At 50.8% G+C, this 26,179-nt stretch overlaps 1 protein-coding gene across 3 annotated transcripts in view; it reads right to left on the bottom strand.

The window, feature by feature from the left end:
• The window catches only part of LOC102450401 (C->U-editing enzyme APOBEC-1-like), a 31,269-nt gene extending 5,347 nt beyond the window's left edge, over nucleotides 1–25,922 (bottom strand). For 2 of the 3 annotated variants that reach the window (XM_075902036.1, XM_075902049.1), the window contains exons 1-3: nucleotides 25,784–25,922; nucleotides 7,272–7,346; nucleotides 717–744 (exon numbers count right to left, since the gene is read on the bottom strand). In XM_075902036.1, coding sequence (XP_075758151.1) covers nucleotides 717–744; nucleotides 7,272–7,293 — 50 coding nt within the window. In that variant the 5' untranslated portion in view covers nucleotides 7,294–7,346; nucleotides 25,784–25,922. Of the gene's footprint in view, nucleotides 1–716; nucleotides 745–7,271; nucleotides 7,347–7,454; nucleotides 7,506–25,783 lie in introns of those variants that run through there. The other variant, XM_075902042.1, reaches the window with a different exon arrangement.
• Nucleotides 25,923–26,179: the final 257 nt, after the last annotated feature.

Genomic DNA, 26,179 nt, shown 5'->3' with positions numbered 1-26,179 from the left:
CTACACTACCCCCCTAGTTCGAACTAGGGGGGTAATGTATGCATACCGAACTTGCTAATGAAGCCCGGGATTTGAATTTCCTGGGCTTCATTAGCATAAAGCCGGCGCCGCCATTTTTAAAAGCCGGCTTGTTCGAACCCCGTGCTGCGCGGCTACACGTGGCACGGGCTAGATAGTTTGGAATAATTACGTAGTTCGAACTATCTGTACGCCTCGTGGAACGAGGTGTACAGATAGATCAGAATGGCTACATAGTTCGAACTATCTAGCCCGTGCCGCGTGTAGCTGCGCGGCACGGGGTTCGAACAAGCCAGCTTTTAAAAATGGCGGAGCCGGCTTTATGCTAATGAAGCCCGGGAAATTCAAATCCCGGGCTTCATTAGCAAGTTCGGTATGCATACATTACCCCCCTAGTTCAAACTAGGGGGGTAGTGTAGACATACCCCCAAGTAGTGACTGTCTGCAGGGTTATCACTAAGAGCTTGTCAGTTGCAGCAAGTTAAAAGTGTGAGTATGGGGAGGAGGCACACATAGAGAAAGATAGAAAGTGACACAGAGAGAGCTATGCAGGGGGAGAGGAAGTAAGAGAGGCAGGGGAAAAGGAGAGTTAAATCTGGTATCACACTGATGAGCAGGGAGCAAATTTTGAATCTTCCCAGCTCCCACTTTGTCTGTAAATCTTGTGGTGCGTGTGGATACAGTGCTTTCATTCTCACCCTTCTGTGATGCCTCTGGATACACAATCTGTAGGAAAGAGAACAGAGTCACCTGGTGCACAGAGAGGGTATGTCTACACTACAGAGTTAGTTCGAACTAATGGACGTTAGTTCGAACTAACTTTCATAGGCGCTACATTAGCGCTCCGCTAGTTCGAACTTAATTCGAACTAGCGGAGCGCTTAGTTCGAACTAGGAAAACCTCATTTTACGAGGATTAAGCCTAGTTCGAATTTACTAGTTCGAATTAAGAGCTGTGTAGACCCTTAATTTGAACTAGTGGGAGACTAGCCCTCCCCAGGTTTTCCTGGTGGCCACTCTGGCCAACACCAGGGAAACTCGTCTGTCCCCCTCCCGGCCCCAGACCCCTTAAAGGGGCACGGGCTGGCTACGGTGCCCATGCCAGGTGCAAGCCTGACAGCACCCAGCTAGCAGACCCTGCACCTGGCACGGCTCGAGCCACCCACCCGATGCCCCCCAGCCCTTCCCCTCTTCCCGGGACCAGGCTGGCGGCTCCCGGGAGCTTGCCCGGGACCGCAAGAGGCGGGCACCCGCCTGGGCTAATGCGGACATCGTGGACCTCGTCCACGACCTCCGCACTAGGCACAGGAAGGTGGCCAGCTAGGTCAGGAGAGCTGCCAGCCTGGCCACCCAGGAGCAGGTGTGCATGAAAATCAAGGGGGTCCAGTGAGACCCCCGACCCTGAGCCCTGAGCTTACAATGGCCGTCCTGGGTCAGACCAAAGGTCCATCTAGCCCAGTAGCCTGTCTGTCAACAGCGGCCAACCCTAGGGACTCTGGAGGGGATGGACCGAAGACAGTGACCAAGCAATTTGTCTCGTGCCATCCCTCTCCAGCCTGCCACAAACCTTGGGCAGGGACACCACTCCTACCCCCTGGCTAATACCACTCCATGGACCCAACCTCCATGACTTGATCTCACTTCCCTTTAAACTCTGTTCTAGTTGTAGCCTTCACAGCCTCCTGCAGCAAGGAGTTCCACAGGTTGACGCTTTGCTTTGTGAAGAACAACTTTCTGTTACAAGTTTGAAGCCTGCTACCCATTCCTTTCCTTTGGTGTCCTCTAGTCCTTCTATTATGGGAACTAATGAAGAACTTTTCTGTATGCACCGTCTCCACCCAACTCCTGCTTTTAGAGACCTCTATCCTGTCCCCCCTCGGTCTCCTCTTTTCTAAGCTGAAAAGTCCCAGTCTCTTTAGCCTCTCTTTATATGGGACCTGTTCCCAACCCCTGATCATTGTAGTTGCCCTCCCCTCTCCCAGCCTCTCTCTTCCCCTCTCCCACCTCCTTTTCCCAGTCTCCCCCAGTTTTGTTCAATAAAGACAGTTTCTATTTTTGAACACAGTTGTCCTTTATTTTGTACATCAAGAAGAGGGGCTAGGGAAGGGTAAGTGGAAGGAGGTGAGGGAGGAATGGGGTACGAGCCCCCGATGGGGAGGACTGGGCTGGCTCTGTGGGCTTCTGGGGGTGGAAGCTCTCCTGCAGCCCCCCAATTGCCCCATCTCCCCAGATGGCAGCTTGCGGCAAGTGCAGCCGGGCTGATGGCCGAGTGCTGTGATGTGCCCAGTGTGGGCACTCAGGGCTCTCCAAGCCAGGACTGCTTTGCAAGCGGGGCACCCCTGAGAACTGTCTGTCCGGGGTGGGGGTCGGGTCCCTTTAAGCACAGCCCTCGGCTAGCCTGAGACAGCATCTCCATGCTCTAAGTCCTCCTCTGATGCCCTGCCGGCACTGCTTCCGGCCATCCTTAAGCCTGGTTCAGGGTCCACTCTGTGTGGACATGCTAGTTTGAATTAGCAAAACGCTAATTCGAACTAATTTTTTAGTCTAGATCCGTTAGTTCGAATTAGCTTAGTTCGAATTAACTAATTCGAACTAAGTTAGTTCGAATTAACATTGTAGTGTAGACGTACCCAGAGGGAACATAGGAACGGCCATAGTGGGTCAGACCAAAGGTCCATCTAGCCTAGTATCATGTCTTCTGACTGTGGCCAATGCCAGGTGCCTTTAGAGGGAATGAACAGAACAAGTAATCATCAAGTTGTCCCTCTCCTGTCATCCATTCCCAGCCTCAGACAAATAGAGGCTAAGGACTTCATTCCTACCTATCCAGGCTAACAGCTCTTTTTTGAACTCTATTAAAGTCCTGATCTTCACAACATCCTCTGTCAAGGAGTTCCACAGATTGACTGTGTGCTGCATGAAGAAATACTTCCTTTTGTTTGTTTTAAACCTGCTACCTATTCATTTCATTTGGTGACCCCAAGTTTTTATATTATGGAAACAAATAAATAACTTTTCCTTATTCTCTTTTTCCACACCAGTCTTGATTTTATAGACCTCTATCATATCCCCCTTTAGTCTCTTCTTTTTTAAGCTGAAAATTCTCAGTCTCTCTTCATATGGCAGCTGTTTCAAACCCCTAATAATTTTTGTTGCCCTTTTCTAAACTGTTTCCAATGCCAATATCTTTTTTGAGATGAGACGACTACATCTGTACGCAGTATTCAAGTGTGGGTGTACCATAGATTTATAAAGAGGCAATAAGATCTTTTCTGTCTTATTCTCCATCTCTTCTTCAGTGATTCCTAACATTCTGTTTGCTTTTTTGACTGCCACTGCACATTGACCTGATGTTTTCAGAGAACTATCCACAATGACTCCAAGATCTCGCTCTTGAGTGGTAAGAGATAACTTAGTCCCCATCATTTTGTACATATAACTGGGATTATGTTTTCCAATGTGAATTACTTTGCATTGATCAACATTAACATTCATCTGCCATGTTGTTGCCCAATCCCCTAGTTTTGTGAGATCCTTTTGAAGCTCTTCAGTCTGCTTTGATCTCGCCTATTTTGAGCAGAGACACAAGAGACGTCAAAAAAAGTGAAGCCTCCCAATGCATCATCCCAGGGATCTTGTGACCTACAATTGTTAATTCACAATGGGCAATTTCTATTCAGTACTCCTGAGGAAAGCTACTCCCTGTCTGCTAACATGCAGTATCTTGGGACTGGTGGAGGTGGATAAGGGATCATCCTAGCCCCCAATATGACCATTAAATTAATCATGTGAGAGTGATGGAGAAGAACCATTACTTGCTGTGGAAAAGTGAAAAATATTATTAATAATAACCACAAAAACAATATTAATAATTATATATAAAACATGATTCAACGTTCATTGAAATCAATGGGACTCAAGCCCTCAAATTGTCATTTACAACTGTAAGAGCCTATCTATGACCAAATAACTGTTCTTTCCTTTCTTTTTTTTTAAACATTTAGTTTATTTGAAAATGTGGTTGCTGCCAGTAATATGTTTGGAAATAACATTCATAATAATGTTTTTAAATGGAGATTTATCAGGCGATATGCTCAGGTTGCTTCTGTTCTGGAATAAAATAACCATTCTTTGTTATTTGCATTGACAACCTGAGGAGACAAAACAGGATTGACATGGTGTGACAGGGCGTTTGCCCTGCACTGGCCCTTTAAAGGCAAAATAGAGTGAAGCCCCAGCTGAGGCAGCTTTGCTAACGAGCTCCCAGCTGGGGGCTATATAAGGAAGGATTCCTGGAGTGAGGGAAGAACTGACAAACTGAGGGCTGCTGTGGCTGGAGAGCAGTAGGGTCCTGACTGCTAGGGAAGCAGGGCAGGCCCACAACATTTTGGCACCTGAAATAGGAAGCTCAAATGATGCCTGCCTCATGGTAAGGCCAGCACTGCAGGAAAGCGGGAGGCTTCCTGGTGGCAGAGCAGAGCAGAGCTGGGGAAAGAAGGCAGGGCTGGGGAGGCTCTGGCCAAGTAAGCCCCCGGGCTTAGGGCTGCCAGATGGTTGAAACAAAAATACCGAACACCTGCCCCTCCCCCCCCCAAAAAAAAACACCGGGAAAAAATTCTGTTGAAGAAAAAAAAGGGAGGGAAGACCAAAGTTGTTGAGAGAAAAAAAAGAAAAGAAAAATAAGATAACACAGCATTCAAACTGCGTGTCCTCTTTAAGAGTGAGTGCAGAGATAGGAACAGGAGAGCGGTTGAACATTAAGACCGAGGGGAGTCATTGCTTCCCCTTGGTCTTTGTGCCAGCAGCCTTGCAGAACCAGGTAAGCATGGGGTTGAGGGGCTGGGGGTGTTCGGGGGAGGGGAGGCCAGGCGATGAGTGTTTGTAAGGTTGCCAGATGCCCGGCATTTTCGTCTCCTGGCTGGGGAAAAAAGTCAGAAAATACTGGACATCTTAGGTGTCCGGTATTTTCCAAATTTTTTTACTGGACAGGAGATGAAAATACCGACTGTCCAGGAGAATACCGGACACCTGGCAACCCTACCCAGGCTGCAAGGTCTGAAGCTACTGGGGTTGCGAGGGGCAGCTATGGTAGGCAGGGGCAGCAGGTCCACACCTCTTTGCCAGTGATGAGTGGCTATTACAGACTGCAGTCTGCCCCGGAGGCAGGGGCTAGATGAAGACTGACAGTGGGTCACTGAGGCAAGGTGGGTGCAGGGGACCTGGGTGTTCCTGGGGAGAAGAACTGGGGTACCTGGGAGAAGGGAGGACCTTGGAGTGTGCAGTGGAGTAAACAACACCCCTGGGAGGGAGTGCAGAGAGACTGGAGTGGGCACTGCCGGAGGGCAGTGTCCTGAAGCGGACACCATGGATAAAGAAGGACACAGGGAGATACCAGCTGGAGGAAGGTACCCAAAGAAACAACAAGCTAATTCCCCAAAGCAACCAGCTGAAGGCGCCATGCTGGTGAGTCTACCCCGTGACACATGGGATGGGAACACTGAGAGCAAATTGCACAGGGCACTTTTAAACTTTTAATTTCCTCCTCAGCACCAGGAGTTAGTGTATCTTTAAAATTCCTTTATCAACACTTTCTAGTCTGTCATTTTCATGACTCGACTATTTTCAACTCAGATCTGAGAGCCCACTTGCCCAGACATGCCCAGACACATACTCAGCTAAGGCCTGATCCAGAGCCCATTGAAATCAGTGAAGAGAGTCCCTTTGACTTCAGTGGACTTTGAATCAGGCCCAGAAAGAACACATGCAGTGCCTATAAAAAAGCTTGCACTAGTGTAACTATTTATACATTTTCTAATATAAAGAAGCCCATACAGACATTGACACACAAAATCTGAGCTGTCTGCGGGAAGATGGGTCCAATAGGATATACTAATTTTTAATAAATCATTGTTTTAACTGAGCTTATCCGTTAATCTTAAAAGCCCCCCAGCACCAGCTCTGTGGTGCACCTCCCGCCTCCCCTCCACACACACACAGCCATCTCTATCATTTTTCTGGGAACCGTTCTGGGAACCAGTCTGTGTGGGAAGCAGGCTCTCTGGCAGGCCAGTTCCCACCTGCCTGATCAAGAGGCAGCAGTGCAGAGTGGCAGGGGGCTCCTCAGGAGTGGGGTGGAGCACCCTGGCTGCAGGTCCTGCCCCCGGGGACCCTTGAATAGTTGTGTAACCACTAAGATTTCGTGCAGTTATGCAACTGTTCAATGACACGCTAGCTAACATCCCTCGCTTTCACTTTGTACATGTACCTTTTTTGTAATGTGTCACCTAGCTGGTCTCTACTCTCATCATTTGTTCTCTCATTTTTGTTTTGGTAAGAAACATTCATTTGGCATTTAGGCAAGAAAATCATTTTATTGTCAGTGACTTTATCTTCATTAAAACATTAGTAACTAAAATTACAGTATGGGTATAAACAGGGCTCGCCAAGCAGTGGTGAGCCCCACTCACCAGCTGTGCAGTTTGGCACACTGCTTGTGCGCTGACCGCACGGCGCAGCTGTGCCGGCTTGTAATCTACTCACCACAGGCGAGTATATCACACTAATTGTCGAGCCCTGGGTATAAATAAACTCACAGAAATAGACAGACTGGAGGTATTAACTATATATTATACTAGCTGGAATTACCCGGCGTTGCTCAGAGGAGGGAGGGGGAAGGGAACTGCGCGCCTGCCGCCGGCACCCAAGCCCGCCCTCTGCTTTCTTGTCCCTCCGCTGGCCTTAGTGAATGACTGTCCCTGCCACTTCCCCCAGGAAGCCGCTTTTCCCCACACTGCCAAGCTCCGTGCAGCCCCGGGGAGAGGTGTTGGTCTCCCATCTCTTCCCTCCCACAGTCCCTTAAACCTTCTCCTGGATGAAAGGTTATCCCTCCGCCAGCCTTAGTGAGAGACTGTCCCCGCCACTTCCCCTGGGGAAGCCGCTTCTCCCAGCACTGCCAAGCTCCATGCAGCCCCAGGGAGAGGCATCAGTCTCTCATCTCTTCCCTCCCACTGTACCTTAAACCCTTCTCCTGGAGGAAAGGTTATCCCATGCAAAGTTTGGTTGTGGTAGCTCTTATAGTGTCCAAGTTATTAGCGCACAAACATACAAACATTCTCCTTTATATATTAGATACATAGATTCACAACAGCCATAAAAACACACAAACGTACATATGCCCATAAATTAATATAGTCTGTATTAATACACACACACACACACACACATATTTACATAACATACACACACAGTCTTTACCTCTGTTCCAGCCAGTGGCCATGGCTTTTCCTACAGCTTCCCAGACTGTGTCTTGTGTTACTTTCAGTTTCTATCCTGATAACAGAAACATTAGAGATTAGAGAACCCAGCCTACCGATCAACATTTCCAAGTTAATTTCAGGGAACATCCTGCTCTAGCTCCATTCCTCCCCTGCCCTGTACCTGCTTTCACCAAGCACTGCCTGGCCTTTGTGCCTGTGCCTCCACCCAACCCTGCAACCCTTCACATCTACTCCCTCTCCTGTAATTGGCCACTGGGCCAAGCTGACCTCGCCTCCCTCCACCACTGGTAGAAGTAGAGCAGTTATAAACTACATTACTTGCATAACGTCCCTCTCTCACCTCACCACCCTTTTCCTTCCTGAGTTAGTCCAAAGCAGGCAACGCTGGCTTGTAGGGTTGCCAGATGGTTTAACCAAAAATACCGAACACCCCTCTCCCCCAAAAAAACCACAGGGGAAAAAAAAAGGGGGAGACCAAAGTTGTTGAGCAAAAAAAAAAGGACCCCGGCAGCAGTTATTAATAAAAATAAAATAAAAGATAAAAAAAAATAAAACAATAAAAAAATCAGTATGGCCCCTTTAAGAAGAGGCTTTTTTTGCTGGTGGCCATCTTGCACACATTGCTGTGAGCCAGGCTGCACTTTCTGCCATCTTGTTTTTCTGTTCCAGGCACAAGACAAGCCCCTGCAGAACGAGGTAAGCAGGGGGGCCATCCACACTGCCTTCTTGCGCAAGAGCTCTTGAGCAAGAGGGCTTACTCCTCATGGGGAGAGGAATAACTATTGCGCAAGAAGCCCTCTTTTCTGACACTTTACTGTAAATTTACTTGCATAAGAACATGTGTGCAGTGTAGACACTCCGCAAGTTTTTGCGCAAGAACGGTTGTTATTGTGCAAGAAGCCTGAAGTGTAGACGTAGCCTTAATATACACTTAGCGTTAACTCTCCTTTACTTAACAATTTAAGAAAACATGCCATTACAGACTGAGGCTACATCCATGCTGCAGCAGAAAGTCAACTTAAGTCTATGCAACTCCAGCTACATGAATAAGGTGACATACCTTAAGTCACTTTACTACAGGCTCTATACCAGGCATGCCAAACAGGCCTCTGGTGGGCCGCATGTGGCCTAACCGAAATTTTTTGCATGCCGCCACTACATTTTCATAAAAGAATAAAGCATGGCCTGCTGGCCGCTCGGAGCACGTGACCAAGAGCAGATCACAGCTGGCCGACCGGCCACTCTGCACACTGCACCGCAGTGACTGCTCTCAGCTGGCTGGGTTGCTCTGCACATGGTGCCGCAGCAACTGCTAACGGCCAGCCAGGACACTTTGCACTTGGCGCCCCAGCACGTGCTCACAGCCGGCTTGCCACTCTGCACAGGCATCAAGCACCTGCTCACAGCTGGCCTTTGTGCTCACGCTGCCCCAGTTCATGAGGAAAAAATGTGTGGTGGCAGCAGAGGCTCCAGGACCCAGGCATTAGGTTAAGGGGGATGGCTCTGAGGGAGAGAGGAGGCATTAGGTTGGGCATGCCTGGCTCTGGGGATGTGGGGAGGCATTAGACTAGGAAAGGTCTGGGGGGCCTGACTCTGGGGGAGTGGGAAGCATTGGGTTAGAGCAGGGGGGACTCTGGAGGAGCGGAGGGGGATTGGTTTAGAACAGGAATATGGGAGTGCCTGGCTCTGGGGAAGAGGAGGGGGATATTTTGTTAATATTTTGGTTTTTATTTATTTCCAAATAAAATCACAAAATGTATATTTTATATAAATAAATGTGTCAATTTTTTGCAATTGCGTGAATATATGTTCATGCAAAATCTCAAACTTATAAAGTATCTGAAATTTTCACGGAAGCCTGTTCTATTTGATTAACCGCAGTCTGTACTTGTTTTTATTTCAACAAAACAAGTAATGTATCATATAAAAAATTAAAGTACCTTAAATTTATATTTAAATTAAAAATTATTTTATATGGGCAAATAATAATTTTACATATCAAATTATTGTATTATATTAAAACAAGACCTGAAAAATTATAAAATGTATCTAAAACATAATCTATAATAATAAATAATTATGACTTTCTGATAGAAGTACATTTTCTTTGGTGGCCCTGAAAGCTATCAGTTTTTATTTGTGTGGCCCTCAGTAGGTTTCGAGTTTGACATGCCTGCTGTATACTATGGAGAGGTCCACATTCTGTTGACTTCCCTTACTCTTCTTGTCCGAAGTAGAGTAACAGGGTTGACGGGAGAGCAAACTGAGGTTGGTTTGGCAGGTCTTTGCTGTAGTAAGATGAAGGCCTAAAACATAAGCCTATGCAGCACAGGCCTGGTTTGAGGCCTGAGGCCTAGCCAACAATGGACAAAACATGGCCAACATAAAGCAAAGCTAAGCTGTGAGCAAGAGACAGGCCCCTGCTCACAGAACTTGTCACGAGAGAGCAAAATGCTAATTGGTAATGGGCCCAGGTGTAGAACAGTAATTGGCACTGTCATAAATTGAAATCACATGGTACCACCAGCTCATTAAAAAAGACCTTGGTACCCACTCCCCACAGATACAGACCCAGGTTCAGGAAAGGGTCTAGAATGACAGCATGATGGATAGAGATGGTCTAATTAAACCACGAGGTACAGGGTGATGGATGATAACCTGACAATGTCAGAGGGCAACCTGACACATCAACAGTGAGGTGTGACTTATTTGTACCTGTATATAAAGTGGTGTCTTGGGGGGACAGCCTTTGTATGACCTGGGGGCAGTGGAAATGTCCCACTGACTCAGTCATTCCATTGTGGCAAGTACATATGCGTACTGGTTCAGTAGAGCCTACTGACAACTATTGCTGTACTTGGCTTAACAATAAACCTGGCCTGGCACCTTCGATCCTTCTCTGGTTTGTGGTCTTTGGGGGCCCTCTTGGGGTCTGCTGTGGTCATTGTGCCCACATCATTGAGCACACATACAAGCAGCCTTCTGAGACAGAGCCAGAGACCTGTGATGACACCATGGCAGTAAATCCATCTAACTACATTTACTAGATCCATCAGTGGATCAGCCTCAGAACGTAGATCCCCAGGGTAGTGTAGATGTAACCTGAGATTAAATGTCACAACTAATTTAAATCAGCAGTTCAATAAATCCATAAATACAGTTTACAGTACTAAATGAAATGTATCTAACTTGCATTTACACTGCCATCATTTACCCCACCTCAGAACATGTACAACTCTAGATTTCAGAATTATAAATCCTTGTTTGTATGGGTGCACTTAAAAATCACGAAGCTGAGGACAGCACTCTGTTGGTCCACTAAATCTGACCATTCAAGGCAACAAGGGACAGAAAATTTGGCATCAACCTAAGCTACACAGTTCCTCCGAAAATTGGGATTGTTTTAACCAGGCGTAAGCAACTCCGGATTTTGGTCAGATGACAACTCACCTCTTCTCAGGACAACTTCTTGGCAGTCTCTTTGATGGGCCTCCCCTTGCAAGCACCTTCTCAAAAGAGGCCAGTGGATACTCACACTGCCTTCCCTCTAGCCCGTCTTAGACAGTTCTGGGCAAAGCAACCATCTCTGCTCTGGCTCCTGGGAAGCCCATGGTGGCGTCTGAGGCTCCCTGCTTCATCAAAGCCCCAGCAGGCTTTCAGCAGTTTCTGGCTTTTTAAAGGCAGCTTCTGGCCTGGACACAGCTCCATTAAACAATCTCAGCTCCTTCCTAGCTGCAGCCCATTGCATGTTCTCTCTGCATTCCCTGACGTGGATCTCTCTCTCCCTCCCCCCACCCCAAGGCATCATGGGAGGTATAGTCCCAATGAAGTTCAGATCCCCTCTACTAAAGGGGGCCTCCACTGGGAATATAGTGCATCAGTCGCACACGCACATCATTCTCTCAATGACAGGCAGAGAGAGAGATGAGGATGTGCAAGCAGGGGAATGCTCCCATCATCTTTCCAGGCTTCCGAAAGTATCCGGCACCTCACTCCAACTCCCTTTGCTCAGGGACCTGCCTGACCTCGAGGGCTCCCTTTCCACTCTCCTGTGTGGCAGAGTACTCAAGGCTGGGCCCAGGATTCCTGGGAGGTTTGAGCCCCAACCTAGCTGTGGTCACATAGGACAGGAACTAGGGTGTCCTGCCTCTGGGATGCTCTCTCTGCACGCTTCTCTGATGCACTGATCATAGTGCAGTTCAAAGCAAATACAATTTATTAAAAAGCAGCTGTAAAAAAAAGGGGGGGGGGAAATGGGAGCGGTTAAAGGAAACACATAACCTCCCTCTGTGGCAGAGGGACACTCAGTAAGGATATGTCTATGCTACAGCGTTATTTCAAAATAGTTAATTCAAAATAGCTTATTTCGAAATAACGCGTCCACACACAAAATGCATTTTGAAGTAGCGTGTCCACACTGACTGGACACTGAATTACATTTAAGTGCCAGGTGCGGCAGGGCATCAGGTCAGGAGTTACTTTGTGTGGCTGCTGCCAGAGGCTATCTGAGGTCTGTGCTTAAAGGAACCCCACTGGACAGCCGGTTCTCAGGTTTCCCTGCTTGCTTGCCTACCTCGATGAGGGACAGCAAAGTATTTTGTCTCTGCGTGCTCTGCTTCCCCTCACTCGGGACACCACAGCACTCTGAACATGGAGTCAGAGCTGCCCCTGAGCACTCTGGTGCTTCTCTTGGACACATTGCTGTGAGCCAGGCTGCACTTTCTGCAGGCTGCCATCCAGGAGGTCCATCGGGGGGCTGTCAATATCCAGGAGGCCCTGCGGGAGAGCTTCTACCCTGAGGAGCACTAAGAGCCTCCCTGGTCTGCCCCACTGGTGGCTTGTGCCTCATTCCTCCCTCATGTCCTTCCACTTACCCCTCCCCCAGTCCCCCTTTCTGATGTAAAATAACATACACGTTTTTTCATAAACACAAACTCTCTTTATTTAACAAAATGGGGTGGGGGGAGAAATGAAACTCTGGTGAGACTAGGGAAAGGAGGCGGGAGAGGGAAGGAGGTGGGAGAGGGGAGGGGGAAACCTGGGAGGAGGGAGCTGGAAGGGGGAAGAAGGGAAAGGGGTGGGGGTCTTGCCGGATCAACTTGATTTTCATGCGAACCTGCTCCTGGGTTCGCATGTGGCCTTTGGTGGAGAGGCTGGCAGCTATCCTGACATAGACAGCTGCATTCCTCCATCTAGTGTGGAGATCATGGATGTTGGGGGCATCCTCCCCAAACCTGAATAAGGTCCATGATCTCCACCCTGGACCAGGAAGGTGCCTGCCTTCTCCGGGCCCTGGCAGGCTCCTGGGAGCTGGCAGACTGCTTCTGGGGAGCGGCAGAGGGCTGGCTGCCAGTGGCTTGCTGGCTCATATTTTGGGACCACTGGGTCAGGGGTAGTGACTGCTGGCTCTGGGCTGGCAGGCTTGGACCTGGCACAGGCACTGTGGCCAGAGCCTACCCCTTTAAGGGCTCCAGGGAGGGGAGAGGAGTGTTCTTGGTTGAGGCTGGAGTGGCCACCAGGGCACCCTGGGAAGTCTGGAAGCCCCTTATTTCGAAATAAGTGTCTCCACAGTACTTATTTTGAATTAGCTATTTCAAACTTGGTGTTATTCCTTGTAGAATGAGGTTTACCAAAATCAAAATAAGCGCTCCGCTATTTCGAATTTATTTTGAAACCGCGGTTTGGCTGTGTACATGCTAGGAAAGTTATTTCGAAATAAGGGCTGTTATTTTGAAATAACTTTGCTGTGTAGACATACCCTAGATTTCAAAGTGGCTGTCCTTCAGCAAAAATACTTCAAAAACAGACTTCAAAGAGAAACTGCAAAGCTGCAATTCATTTGCCATCATGACACTGTTAATCTGGGTTTGAATAAAGACTGGGAATGGCTGGCTCACTAAAAAATCAATTTTCCCTCTCTTGGTATTCACACCTCCTCATCAGCTATTGCAGGGGTGGACAAGAGGCATCTAGCAGACAGAATACAGCCCACCAAACCACTGGATCTGGCCCATGGCCACCTCACTGGCACCATTACTACAGAGCAGCTCACACTGTTTTAAACAGCTGGCTGCTAATTGCTCTGCAAGCTGGGGAGGGACAGGAGAATGTGTGCATTGTCTCCGCCCCCAGCCAAATCCCTCAGCTCCCATTGGCCAGTTTCCAGCCAACAGGGGCAGAGACATTTTGCTGGAGGCAGGGGAAGAGCAAATCCTCCTTCCTCCCTCCCTCCCCATGCTGGAGCAGAACCACATGGAGCAACCCACCAGCAGACTTGCATGGACCCTGTGTCTAGGTAAGTGTCTCCCAGCCAGAGCCTGCCTCTGCACCTTAGCTCCCCTCTTCCCAACAACTCCCTGCCCCAGGTCACCACCCAAATCCTCTGTATCCCCTCTCCCCAACTCCTCCAGGTCACAACTCCCTCCCAGACCCTGCACCCCTTCCTGTATCCCTCCCACAGGCCAGCACCCTGTCCTGCACCCATACCTCCACCTGGACCCTGCACCCTCAAGCCCCTTCTCATTACATTGTTTAGCATTTGATTATTATTATCCTTACTTATTTACGGTCTAGTTTTTCAGCTCCATATATCAGACTGTTATTAGGGGTTCCACAAAATTCTTTTGAGTTTAAAAGGGTTCTATGGCCAAATAAAATTGGGAAACACTGCTTCACGGTGACAGAGGACTAGTCATTTTTAAAGTTACAGACTAGCATGTCTCTCCCTCTGAGACTTCTAATCCCTTGGATCCTATTCACCTTATCTCACTTCTTGCCAATCCCTGTGTCATTCTTCCCTCCCCTCTGTGCCTGAGCTAGCTTGCCAGTTGCTGTTTAATCACCGTGCATGTGCTAAAGGACAGACTTGAGTCAATCCCTTTTTCTAATTTAAACAGATAAATGAGAGACGTTGTGTTGTGGCATCATAACTTGCTTTGGAATTTGCTTAATAAGGACTATGCTGGTTCTCACCCCTGAGGAAAAGGGGCTGTAGGACAGGCCTTGTTGGTCACCAAGAGCACATTTCATCCCCAAGAACTTGATTTATCAAACTTCTCTTAGGGTAGCTTACAGGGAGCTCCAGAAGCGAGAATCTGGGCTGCTTGTTGCTCGAAGATGGCACAAGTACCACACCTGGCCCTGGTCTCTTTCGCCAAGAAAGAGCCTCACGTGTGCGATGTAAAATGGCAGCAGCTTAGATGACACTCTGCACCAGCAGAGGATGCTCACCTGCACGCTAACAGTGAATTACACAAGCACTGAGGAGAATGAGCAGGACTCTTAGGATATGTCTTCACTACAGCATTATTTCAAAATATCTTATTTCGAAATAGTTAATTTGAAATGAAATAATGCATCTACACACAAAATGCATTTCGAAATAGTGCGTCCACACTGATTGGACACTGAATCGCATTTAAGGGCAGCTGAAACTGGTTCCAGCTGGGCATCAGGTCAGTAGTTGCTTTGTATGGCTAATGCCTGAGGTTATCTGAGGCTTGTGCTTCAAGGGACACCCCTGGACAGCCGGTCCTCAGCTTTCCCTGCTTCCTTGCCTATCTCACTGAGGGACAGCAAAGCATTTGTCTCTCTGTCTGCTTTGGTTGCCCTCACTCGGGACACCACAGCACTCGGCACCATGGAGCCGGAGCCACCCCTAGGCACTCTGGTGCTCATTTTGGATGCGTTGCTGCGAGCCTGATTGCAATTGCTGGAGACTGCCTGGCAGCATCTGCTGCAGCCCAACCCCCAGGCCCTCTTCCAACACCCCTGGGGGCCAGGGAGGAGCAGCAGCAGTGCCCGGATGCCAGCGTGCCCTGCTGCATCTGGCGCCTGGACACCAGCAGTGACTGGTGTGACCACATTGTCCTGGAGCACCGTGGAGTCCAACAGTGGACCCAGAATTTCAGGATGAAGAAGGACACCTTCCTTGAGCTCTGTGAGTGGCTCGCCCTGCTCTGTGGCGACGGGACACGCATATGATGTCCGCCATTCCCCTCCACAAGCGTGTGGCCATCGCCCTCTAGAAGCTGTCCATGCCGGATAGCTACCGATCCGTGGGGAACCTGTTTGGCATGGGGAGATCCACTGTCGGAGCAGTGCTCATGCAGGTACAGCAATCTCCGGACACTCTGCCAGGAGGGGGGGTGGTGCAAGGAGGGGATGGGCTGCCCTAGGGAAAAGTGGGGGAGGTGGTGAAAGTCCCTTCCCCAGGAAGGTTTGGTCTGTCCCAACTGCACTACGGACTGCCTGGTGGCCAGGATTGCAGGGGGGGTTGCTCCTGGGAGTGGGGGCGTGGGGCAGTGGTGGGGAAGGAGCACTCTCTGCCACCCTGGCACCCCAGTGACTCTCGGTGGTTTTGTGTGTCCCTCTGCAGGTGGTCAAGGCCATCAATAGAGTGCGGCTCCGCAGAGTCATTCACCTCACCGATTTGGAAGCAGTGATTGAGGGGTTTGGCATCTTGGGCTTCCCCAACTGTGGGGCGGGGGGGGGGCAATCGATGGGACTCACATCGCCATCCGTGCCCCGGACCACCAGGCCTCCCTCTACATCAACTGGACGGGATGCTTCTAAGTCATCCTGCAGGCTGTGTCTGACCACCAGGGCCAGTTCATGGACATCGTGGGCTGGGCTGGAAAAGCACATGACATGGGTTTACCACAACTCCTCCATGTGCCAGAGGCTGCATGCTGGGACTTGCTTCCCCGACCGCCACATCAGGGTCGGGGACATGGACGTGCCTGTGTGCCTGGTGGGGGATGAGGCCTACCCACTACAACCCTGGCTCATGACACGGGACACCTCAAGCCCTCCCAACAGGCCTTTAATGCCAAGGGTGGCAGGGCCCACATCGTGGTGGAGGAGACGTTGGGCCAGTTGAATGCCCATTTTAGATGCCTCCTCACCCGCCTCTCCGAGCGGAATATTCCGCACGTGATGGCAGCTTGTTGTGTGCTGCATAATTTGTATGAGAGGAAGGGTGAGGCTTTCCTGTCAGGCTGGATGGCAGAGGCCAACCACTTGGTTGGCTTCTATGCACAGCCCTACATGACTGCCAGCTAGGAGGCCCATTGAGGGGTTGTCCGTATCCGGTAGGCCTTGCGGGAGAGCTTCCACCCAGAGGAGGACTGAAGTCTTCCTGGCATGCCCCAGAGGGGCCTTGTGCCTTATTCCACCCTCACATCCTTCCACTTTCCCCTCCCTAACCCCCCTTCCTGATGTAAAATAAAAACACGTGTGTTGCCAAAAACAAACTCCCTTTATTGACCATAATTGGGATGCGGGGGGAATGAGGGTGGGAGAGAGGAGGGACAAACATGGGAGGAGGGAGCCGGAAGGGGGAGGAGAAGCTCTGGGTTGGGGGTCTTGCTGGTCCACCTGTCTCCCAACACTATGAGTGTGGGGCCAGGTATGGAGGGTGGGGTGGGTGAAGGGGGAGAGGAAGAAGCAGGAGGGGGAGCAGGAGTGGAAGGAGGAGTGATAGCTGGGGCAGCTGCAGGGGTTGGAGTGGCAGCAGGCCGCAATCTCTGCACCAGGGTCTGCAGGTGGTCGCGGATGGCACGGCCCTGGTCAAGCAGCTCCCACAAACTCTCCCGCCGCAGCTGCAGATCTTCCTGCACCTAGTGCTCCTGGCAATGGACCTGCCTTCGCAGGAACTCCAGGTGCTGCCACTGGTACTCCTCCTGGTTCCGGCACAGCCTGCTGAAGGCCTGGGTGCAGGAGGATGTCCTGCGCGGGATGGTGCGTCCTGCATTTGTAGCTGCTGCAGCTGTGGAGAAACACAAGAAGTGATCAGTTATTCCTGGGGACACAGTGGGTGAAGCTCAGCCCCCCTCTGCAAGGCGAGGACGGCAGGTGTCTGCACCATCATGTCCTGATATCCCTGGGAGTGTGAGCTGGCCCCTGTGCTGTATATAGTGTGGGTGTGGGAGGGAAGGGGAGATGTGCCCTGCCTCTGCGTAGAGGGGGCTTGTGGAGGGAGGGCATCGTGCAGTGTCCCTCCCCGGGGTCAGGAGCATGTCATGTGCCTTCATACATACATGCGTGTGGGTAACAGGCCAGGGTCCCTGTGTGGCAGCCAGCTGGGGCCACATGCCCAGGGTGGCATGGCACATGCACAGGTTGCTGCGTGCCCCATGGTCAGCAAGGCCCACACGCGCGGTCCCTGGTCTCTCTCTCCCCTCCCCCCCCGCCCCACATAAGGGGACAGTGAGGGCACTCACATGTCGAGGCCTCCCCAGCCTCGGATGACACCGGCGACAGGCTTGCTGGGATGGCTTGGGGGTCCTGGGTGCGGGGCACGCTCCCTCCAGGCTCCCGCGGCTCCTGGCTGTCCTCCTCCTCCTCCTCCTGGGTGTCATGGGCAGGGCCCTCTGCCCCAGGGTCGATGACCATCCAGGGCACAGACCATCTGACCCCCCAGGATGCGGTCCAGGGCATCATAATAGGGGCAGGAGTCCGGGTCAGCCCCTGATTGGGAGCTGCCCCCAGAGGCCCTGGTATAGGCCTGCTGCGGCTCCTTTATTTTCATGCGCACCTGCTCCTGGGTGCGCATGTTGCCTTTGGTGGCCAGGCAGTCAGCCATCCGCCTGTAGACAGCTGCATTCCTGTGTCTAATGCGGAGATCGTGGACATTAGAGGCTTCCCCCCAAACCTCAATGAGGTCCACGATCTCTGCACTAGACCAGGAAGGTGCCCACCTTTTGCAGCCCCTGGCAGGCTCCTGGGAGCTACCAGCCTGCGCCTGGGGAGTGGTGGAGGGCTGGGTGCCAGTGGGTTGCTGGCTCATGCTGGGCCAGGTGCTTGGACTGCTGGCTCTGGGCTGGCAGGCTTGCAGCAGGCACAGGCACTGGCACTGTGGCCAGAGTCTATCCCTTTAAGGGCTCTGGAGCTCGGGGGGAGCAGAAGAGTTTTACTGGTTTGGCCCAGAGTGGCCACCAGGGCACCCTGGGAAGGGCTGGAGGCCCCCTATTTTGAAATAAGCATCTACACAGCACTTATTTCGATTTAGCTATTTCAATTTTGGCATTATTCCTCATAGAATGAGGTTTACCGAAATTGAAATAAGTGCTCTGCTATTTCGAATTAATTTTGAAATAGCGGTTTGGCTGTGTAGACACTTGGAAAGTTATTTCAAAATAACTTTGCTGTGTAGACATACCCTCAGAAGTTGATGGGAATCCCATAGGAAATTAACAAGTGCACTCTGGTTAAAGCATGAGTGTGGGAATCAGGAATTCTGGCCCCCCCAGGCCAACCCACCTTTCCTGGTATCTGGTGCCACAGCTTCCTGAGGCAACACTGGGCGAAGGCTTGCTTTCCCGACCCAGATTCCTGCCATGGTTCACACCAAAATGTGGCCAGCAACTGTCTTTGGCACTGTGCTGGAGGGAAGGGATGGGGACTGCTTCCAGCGGCAGGAAGGACGAGGAGAAGGAGGAAAAGGGTCTTTGCAAAGCTCATCTTTCCTTTCCTTCCCCTGCCCCTGCCAATATGGCTGAAAGCAGCTTCTCCCTTCCTGCACACATAATGTCCAAAGGCAGCTAGCATCTCCAGGCTGCAGCTGCCCACTGACATAGCCCTGCCACCTCCTGTCATGGCTACAGTGCTGGCAGGAAAGGATTAAGCCCTAAGGAGGCCTTGTGCACCAGCACCCAACCTGTCTGCAGAGGCTTCAGCAAACCAGGCCAGAGATAGCTCAGCAGGGCAGGGTTCCTAGAGGACAGAACAGCCCCATGCTCCTTAGAGGCAGAATCCAGGGCAGAGAAGCAGGGGGGAGAAGGATGCTAAGTCCGTGCCAGGGGCAGCAGGTGGTGAGGGGGAGGAGGCTGCTGTGAAGTCTAAAAGTTCAGATCATGTACAGGCAGGAAATTGCTTCCTCCCTGTAGCCCGGGGGTTAGGAATATGGTATGGGTTCCAGGCTCACCAATCTGGCCAGAAAGTTTCTAGATTTGTCCTCCATCCCTACCACAGAAGTTAAGAGCTAGAGGGCTCTATGTTTGGAGTCAGTTCTTGGGAACCACGGCAATTACACTTACACTGTGGCTGGTAACAAATCAAAGCAATTTTTATTATGATAGGTATTAAGATTACAAACAATAAAATGCCCACTATGGTGGCCACATAAATTGATTCAATCACCCTGGGTGGTAGCACTATTAGGGTATGTCTACACTACAAAGTTAATTCGAACTAATGGACGTTAGGGAAACTCTATTGCCCCCCTCCTGGCCCCAGCCCCCTTAAAGGGGCACGGGCTGGCTACGCTGCCAGTACCAGGTGCAAGCCTGCCAGCACCCAGCCAGCAGACCCTGCACCTGGCATGGCTCAAGCCAGCCACCTGATGCCCTCCAGCCCTCCCCCTCTTCCCGGGACCAGGCTGGCGGCTCCCGGGAGCTTCCCCAGGACTGCAAGAGGCGGGCACCTGCCTGGTCCAGTGCAGACATCGTGGACCTCGTCCACAACCTCCACACTAGGCACAGGAAAGTGGCCGTCTAGGGCAGGAGAGCTGCCAGCCTGGCCACCCAGGAGCAGGTTTGCATGAAAATCAAGGTGGTCCACTGAGACCCCCGACCCTGAGCCCTGAGCTTAGAATGGCCGTACTGGGTCAGACCAAAGGTCCATCTAGCCCAGTAGCCTGTCTGCCGACAGCGGCCAACCCTAGGGACTCTGGAGGGGATGGATCAAAGACAGTGACCAAGCCATTTGCCTCGTGTCTTCACGAGGAGTAACGGTAGTTCGAACTAGGAAGCCTAGTTCGAACTACCTAGTTCGTGCCCCGTGTAGCTACGCTGCACGGGGTTCAAACCAGTGGGGTTTTAAAAATGGCGGCTCCCCGCTTATGCAAATGAAGCCCGGGAAATTCAAATCCCGGGCTTCATTTGCAAGTGCGGTATGCCTACATTACCCTCCTAGTTCGAACTAGGAGGGTAGTGTAGACATACCCAGAGAGATAAGAGAGTATCGGAGCAGAAGACACTTAAAGAATAGGCTTAAAAGAGGATTAGTACTGTAAAGGAAAAGTGAAGGGAGAGAGTTGGAGGAAGAAAATTGGAGGAAGTCCTCAGTGAGGAAGATAATCCTGCTCCACATTAAATACTATGGGGTCTTATAGTCCTTTTCGCATTACCTATATAGCCCTCAAGGCCAAAACAGATTTCCGTACCCTAACACTTTTGCGAGTGCACACATTCGACTAGATAATCAGACTAGGCTCTCCTTTTCAATACATATGAAATATCACTCGTGCCCTTGTGGACGGGTTCCCAAAATGGGAAAAATGGGAACCTGTGGTTTAGTTACGAAAAATACCATAAGTCACCCACCACCCCTGTTTTCTTAGCAAAACAGGATGCTCAGTTGGGCAGGGTCATTGTATTTTGAGGAATTTAGTTACCACACGAGATAATGACTCCTTCTACAGCTACAGGTTGGAGCATACTGGCCTTCTGTGGTTTGATTTCTGGCCCAGCTGGAAATTTCCACACACTATAATTCCTTTTCACAAACCCAATATTTGGGGTGGGGAGCCCCAAGCCTTGCAGGCCTGATCAAGGCAAGACAGGGGTGGATCTGGCTCCATGGGCTCTGCCTGGCAGGAGGGAGGAAGTGGCTCTGCACACTGCAGGAAAATGCCCTCTGCAGGCAACCCCCCCCCCTCCCCACCACACACACAGCCCATTGCTTCCATTGACCAGGAATCGGGGGGGGGGGGGGAAGGGGGAGGCGGGGTGCCTGCAGGAAGTGCTTCCCTGCAGAGTGCAGAACCCTGCAGAGCACCTGTGTCTCCCCCGGATCAGCTCCAAGTAGGCAGCCCAATCCTCTGCCCCGCTCCTGCACAGACCCCGCACCCCCAGCTGGCTCCTGTATCCTTCCTCCTACCCAGGCTGTCTGCAGCCTAAGGGCAAGTTTACATGGCTTTTTTTTAAAGCTGTACCTACACTAATGCAGCTGAGAAGGATACAACCACACACTCCGGGTAGGTATACACTACAGCAGTAATTCGAACTAACTTAATTTGAATTAGTTAATTCGAACTAAGCAAATTCGAATTAGTGCATCTAGACCTAAAAACTAATTCGAATTAGCATTTTGCTAATTCGAACTAGCATGTCCACATTGAGTGGACCCTGAACCGAAGTTAAGGCTGGCCAGAACCAGTGCTGGCAGAGTGTCAGGTTAGGACTTAGAGCATGGAGCTGCTGCCTCAGGCTAGCCAAGGGCTGTGCTTAAAGGGACCCGACCCCCACCCCGGACAGACAGTTCTCAGGGTTCCCCACTTGCTTGTCTACCTCAATGAGGGACAACAAAGCAGTCCTGTCTTGAAGTGCCCTGAGTGCCTTCACTTGGCACATCACAGCACTTGGACATCAGCCTGGCTGCACTTGCCGCAGGCTGCCCTCCAGGGGGATCAATCGGGGGTCTGTCAGGATCCAGGAGGCCCCGCAGGAGAGCTTCCAGCCTGAGGAGCCTGCAGAGCCACTCCAGTCCTCCCCACTGGGGGCTCATGCACCATTCCTCCCTCACCTCCTTCCACTTACCCCTCCCTAGCCCCCCTTCCTGATGTAAAAAATAAAGGACACGTGTGTTCAAAAATAGAAACTCTCTTTATTGAACAAAACTCGGAGAGACTGGGAAAAGGAGGTGGGAGAGGGGAAGAGAGAGCATGGGAGAGGGGAGGTGGAAACCTGGCAGGAGGGAGTTGGAAGGGTGAAGCCAGGGAAAGAAGGAGGAGGGGAAGTATATAACTATGGTACGCCATATCTTCAGTACTGTGTACAGATGTGGTCTCCTCACCTCAAAAAAGATATTTTGGCCTTGGAAAGGGTTCAGAAAAGGGCAACTACAATGATCAGGGGTTTGGAACAGGTCCCAAGTGAACGGAGGCTAAAGAGACTGGGACTTTTCAGCTTAGAAAAGAGGAGACTGAGGGGGGATATGTTAGAGGTCTATAAAATCATGAGTGGTATGGAGAGGGTGAATAAAGAAAAGTTCTTCATTAGTTCCCAAAATAGAAGGACTAGAGGACACAAAATGAAATGAATGGACAGCAGGTTTAAAATTAATAAGCAACAGTTCTTTTTCACACAGCACATAGTCAACCTGTGGAACTCCTTGCCACAGGAGGCTGTGAAGGCTAGAACTATAACAGAGTTTAAAGAGAAGTGAGATCAATTCATGGAGGTTGGGTCCATGGAGTGCTATTAGCCAGGGGGTAGGAACGGTGTCCCTGGCCTCTGTTTGTGGAAGGCTGGAGATGGATGGCACGAGACAAATCGCTTGGTCATTGTCTTTGGTCCATCCCCTCTGGGGTACCTGGTGTTGGCCGCTGTCTGCAGACAGGCTACTGGGATAGATTAACCTTTGGTCTGACCCAGTACGGCCGTTCTTATCTTCTTATGTTCTAAGCTCAGGGCTCAGGGTCGGGGGTCTCACTGGACCAACTTGATTTTCATGCAAACCTGCTCCTGGGTTCGCATGTGGCCTTTGGTGGCCAGGCTGGCAGCTATCCTGCCCGAGACGGCTGCATTCCTGTGCTTAGTGTGGAGGTCGTGGACATTGGAGGCCTCCCCCCAAACCTCGATGAGGTCCACGATCTCTGCACTAGACCAGATGGACGCCCGCCTCTTGCAGCCCTGGGCAGGCTCCTGGGAGCCGCCAGCCTGCTCCTAGCAAGAGGTGGAGGGCTGGGTGGCAGCGGGTGGCTGGCTCATCCTGTGCCAGGTGCAGGGTCTGCTGGCTGGGTGCTGGCAGGCTTGCACCTGGCATGGGCACCGTAGCCAGACCGTGCCCCTTTAAGGGCTGGGGGTCCGGGAGGGGGGCAGACGAGTTTCCCTGGTGGTGCCCAGAGTGGCCACCAGGGCAAGCTGGGGAGGGCTAGCCTCACACTAGTTCGAATTAAGTGGCTACACAGCCCTTAATTCAAACTACTTAATTCGAACTAGGCGTTAGTCCTCGTACAATGAGGTTTACCTAGTTCGAATTAAGTGCTCTGCTAGTTTGAATTAAGTTCGAACTAGCGGTTTGTATGTGGAGACACTATGAAAGTTAATTCGAACTAACGGCTGTTAATTTGTACTAACGGCTGTTAGTTCGAATTAACTTTGTAGTGTAGACATACTCTCCCTCCCACACCACCGTAAAGAGTCCCCTTGGGGGTCAATGTGTTGGAAGCACCCCTATCAGACCACACGTGACACCATGAGCTACATGCACGCAGCACGGGAGGGGGAGTTGACTTGCAGGCCAGCTGTTAGATCCCTTAGCACTAAGGAATCATAGAATCATAGAGCTGGATGAGACCTCAGGAGGTCATCAAGTCCAGCCCCTGCTCAAGGCAGGACCAATCCCAACTAAATCAACCCAGCCAGGGCTTTGTCAAGTCGAGACTTAAAACCTCTGGGTTGACTATTCCTGATCACTATCCCCTCTTCCAAGTGCTTCAAAATGAATTCCTTGAGGATCCCCTTCAGGATTTTTCCGGGAACTAAAGTAAGGCTGACTGGTCTGTAGTTCTCTGGATTGTCCATCTTCCCTTTTTTAAAGATAGACACTACATTTGCCTTTTTCCAATCATCCAGGATCTCTCCAGATATCTACGAGTTTTCAAAGATAATGGCCAAAGGCTCCGCAATGACATTTGCCAACTCCCTCAGTACCCTCGGATGCTTTAAATCCGAGCCCATGGATTTGTGTATGTTTAGCTTTTCTGAATAATTCCTAACATGTTCTTTCCCCACCAAGGGCTGCCCACCTCCTTCCTATATTGTGTTGCCTAGTGCATTTTTCTGGGAGCTGACCTTGTCCACGAAGACAGAGACAAAGAAAGCATTGACTACTTCAGATTTTCCCGCTAGCTTACCTCCCTCATCCAGCAAGGGCCCCACACTCTCTCTGATCACCCTCTTATTGCTAACAAGCCTGTAGAAACCTTTCTTGTTAACCTTCACATCCCTTGCTCGCTGCAATTCCAATTGTGCTTTCGCCTTCCTGGTAACTCCCCTGCATTCTCGAGCAATATATTTATACTCCTCCCTAGTCATCTGTCCAAGTTTCCACTTCTTGAAAGCTTCCTTTTTGTGTTTAAGCTCACCAAGGATGTCCCCGGTAAGATAATCTGGTCACCTACCATACTTGCTTTTCTTGCTGTGCATTGGGATGGCTTCTTCCTGTGCCTTTAATAAGGCTTCTTTAAAATACAGCCAGCTCTCCTGGACTCCTTTCCCTTTCATGTTAGCATTCCAGGGGATCCTGCCCATCAGGTCTCTGAGGGAGTCAAAGTCTGTTTTTCTGAAGTCCATGGTGTGTATTTTGCTAATCTCCTTTCTTTCTTTGGTCAGGATCCTGAAATCTACCATCTCATGATCACTGATTCCTAGGTTGTCACTCACCTCTACTTCCCCTACTGGTTCCTCCCTGTTTGTGAGAAGCAGGTCAAGCTGCACATGGCCCCTGGTCAGTTCCTTCAGCACTTGTACCAAGAAGTTATCCCCAACATTCTCCAAGAATTTTCTGGATTGTCTGTGTACTGCTGTATTGGTCTCCCAACAGATGTCAGGGTGATTAAAGTCCCCCATGAGAACCAGGGCCTGTGATCTGGAAGCTTCTTTCATTTGTCCAAAGAAAGCCTCATTTACCTTGTCCAGGGCTGGACCGAGCCATTCTGGCGCCCCGGGCAGACATGTTAATTGTGCCCCGGTTTTGGAGAGGGCGCATGTGCGGCTCCTCCCCCGCCCGGTGCATGGGGGGGGAGGGGCATGCAGAGCTGGCAGCAGCAGGGCGCACGTGCCCGGCCCAGCCCAGCCCAGCCCAGCCCAGCCCAGCTACCACCGCTGGCACACCGCCCGGGGCTGCCCAGGGCGGGCTGAGCCTGACCCTGCAGGGCCCCGCGGGAAGGGTGCTTCTGGCCAGCACTGCAGGAGTTAACACAGCCTCCGCCCTGGGTGGCCACTGCGGGGTGGCTGCTGGAAGCTGCTGCAGCCCGCAAACTGGGAGCGCGGTGCCTGATGGCAGCTGTAAGGGGCTCTGTGCGCCCCTTACAGCTGCCATCAGGCGCACCCCATAGGTTGGCACCCCGGGCAGCTGCCTGGCTAGCCCATGCCTTAATCCAGCCCTGACCTTGTCCACCTGATCCAATGGACTATAGCAGACCCCAACCACAATATCACCCCTTTTTCTTCCACCTCTAAACTTAACCCATAGATTCTCAACAGGCTTTTCTCCCTCTATATACTGGAGCTCTGAGCAATCATAGTGCTCTCTTACATAAAGTCCAACTCATCCTTCTTTTCTCCCCTGCCTGTTCTTTCTGAACAGTTTATACCCTTCCATGACAGTGCTCCAGTCATGCGAGTCATCCCACCAAGTCTCCGTTATTCCATTCAAACCATAGTTCTTTGACTGGACCAGGGCTTCTAATTCTTCCTGTTTGTTTCCCAGGCTTCTAGCATTTGTGTATAAATACCTTAGATAACCTGTTGATCACCTTACCTTGTCCATCCAAATCAGGGGTCCTCCTTTGTTGCTCGTTCCTCCTTGTGATTCTTCCCAGTGTCCAACTTCCTCACTTACGTCACCCTACTAGTTCCTCCCTGTTTGAATGTTCACCCCTCCCACCCAGCTCTTTCCAAGGCATGTACTGGGAGGGAAAGGGGAGGCTGGGCGGGAAAATTCAGGATGTGGTGAAGCAGAGAGGTGTAATACGACTCTGGGAATGAGCAGCACATTCTAATTCTTCTTTCCCCAGCCAGCAAAGGAAAAACAAATGGGAACACTTGGCATTAGAACAGTGCCTTTGGCTGGGGATCTAAAGCCATTTGCCCTCCCAAGTTCCCTGGAGATGGTAAAGAGAGACAGGGAGAAGAGGAAGATGGGAAGCAAGAGGGG

This window comes from Pelodiscus sinensis, chromosome 1 (genome assembly GCF_049634645.1).
Source record: "Pelodiscus sinensis isolate JC-2024 chromosome 1, ASM4963464v1, whole genome shotgun sequence".
In the NCBI taxonomy this organism is placed as follows: domain Eukaryota; kingdom Metazoa; phylum Chordata; order Testudines; family Trionychidae; genus Pelodiscus; species Pelodiscus sinensis.
The sequence above is the reverse complement of the archived record's forward strand: the minus strand, read 5'-3'. Positions and strand labels throughout refer to the sequence as shown.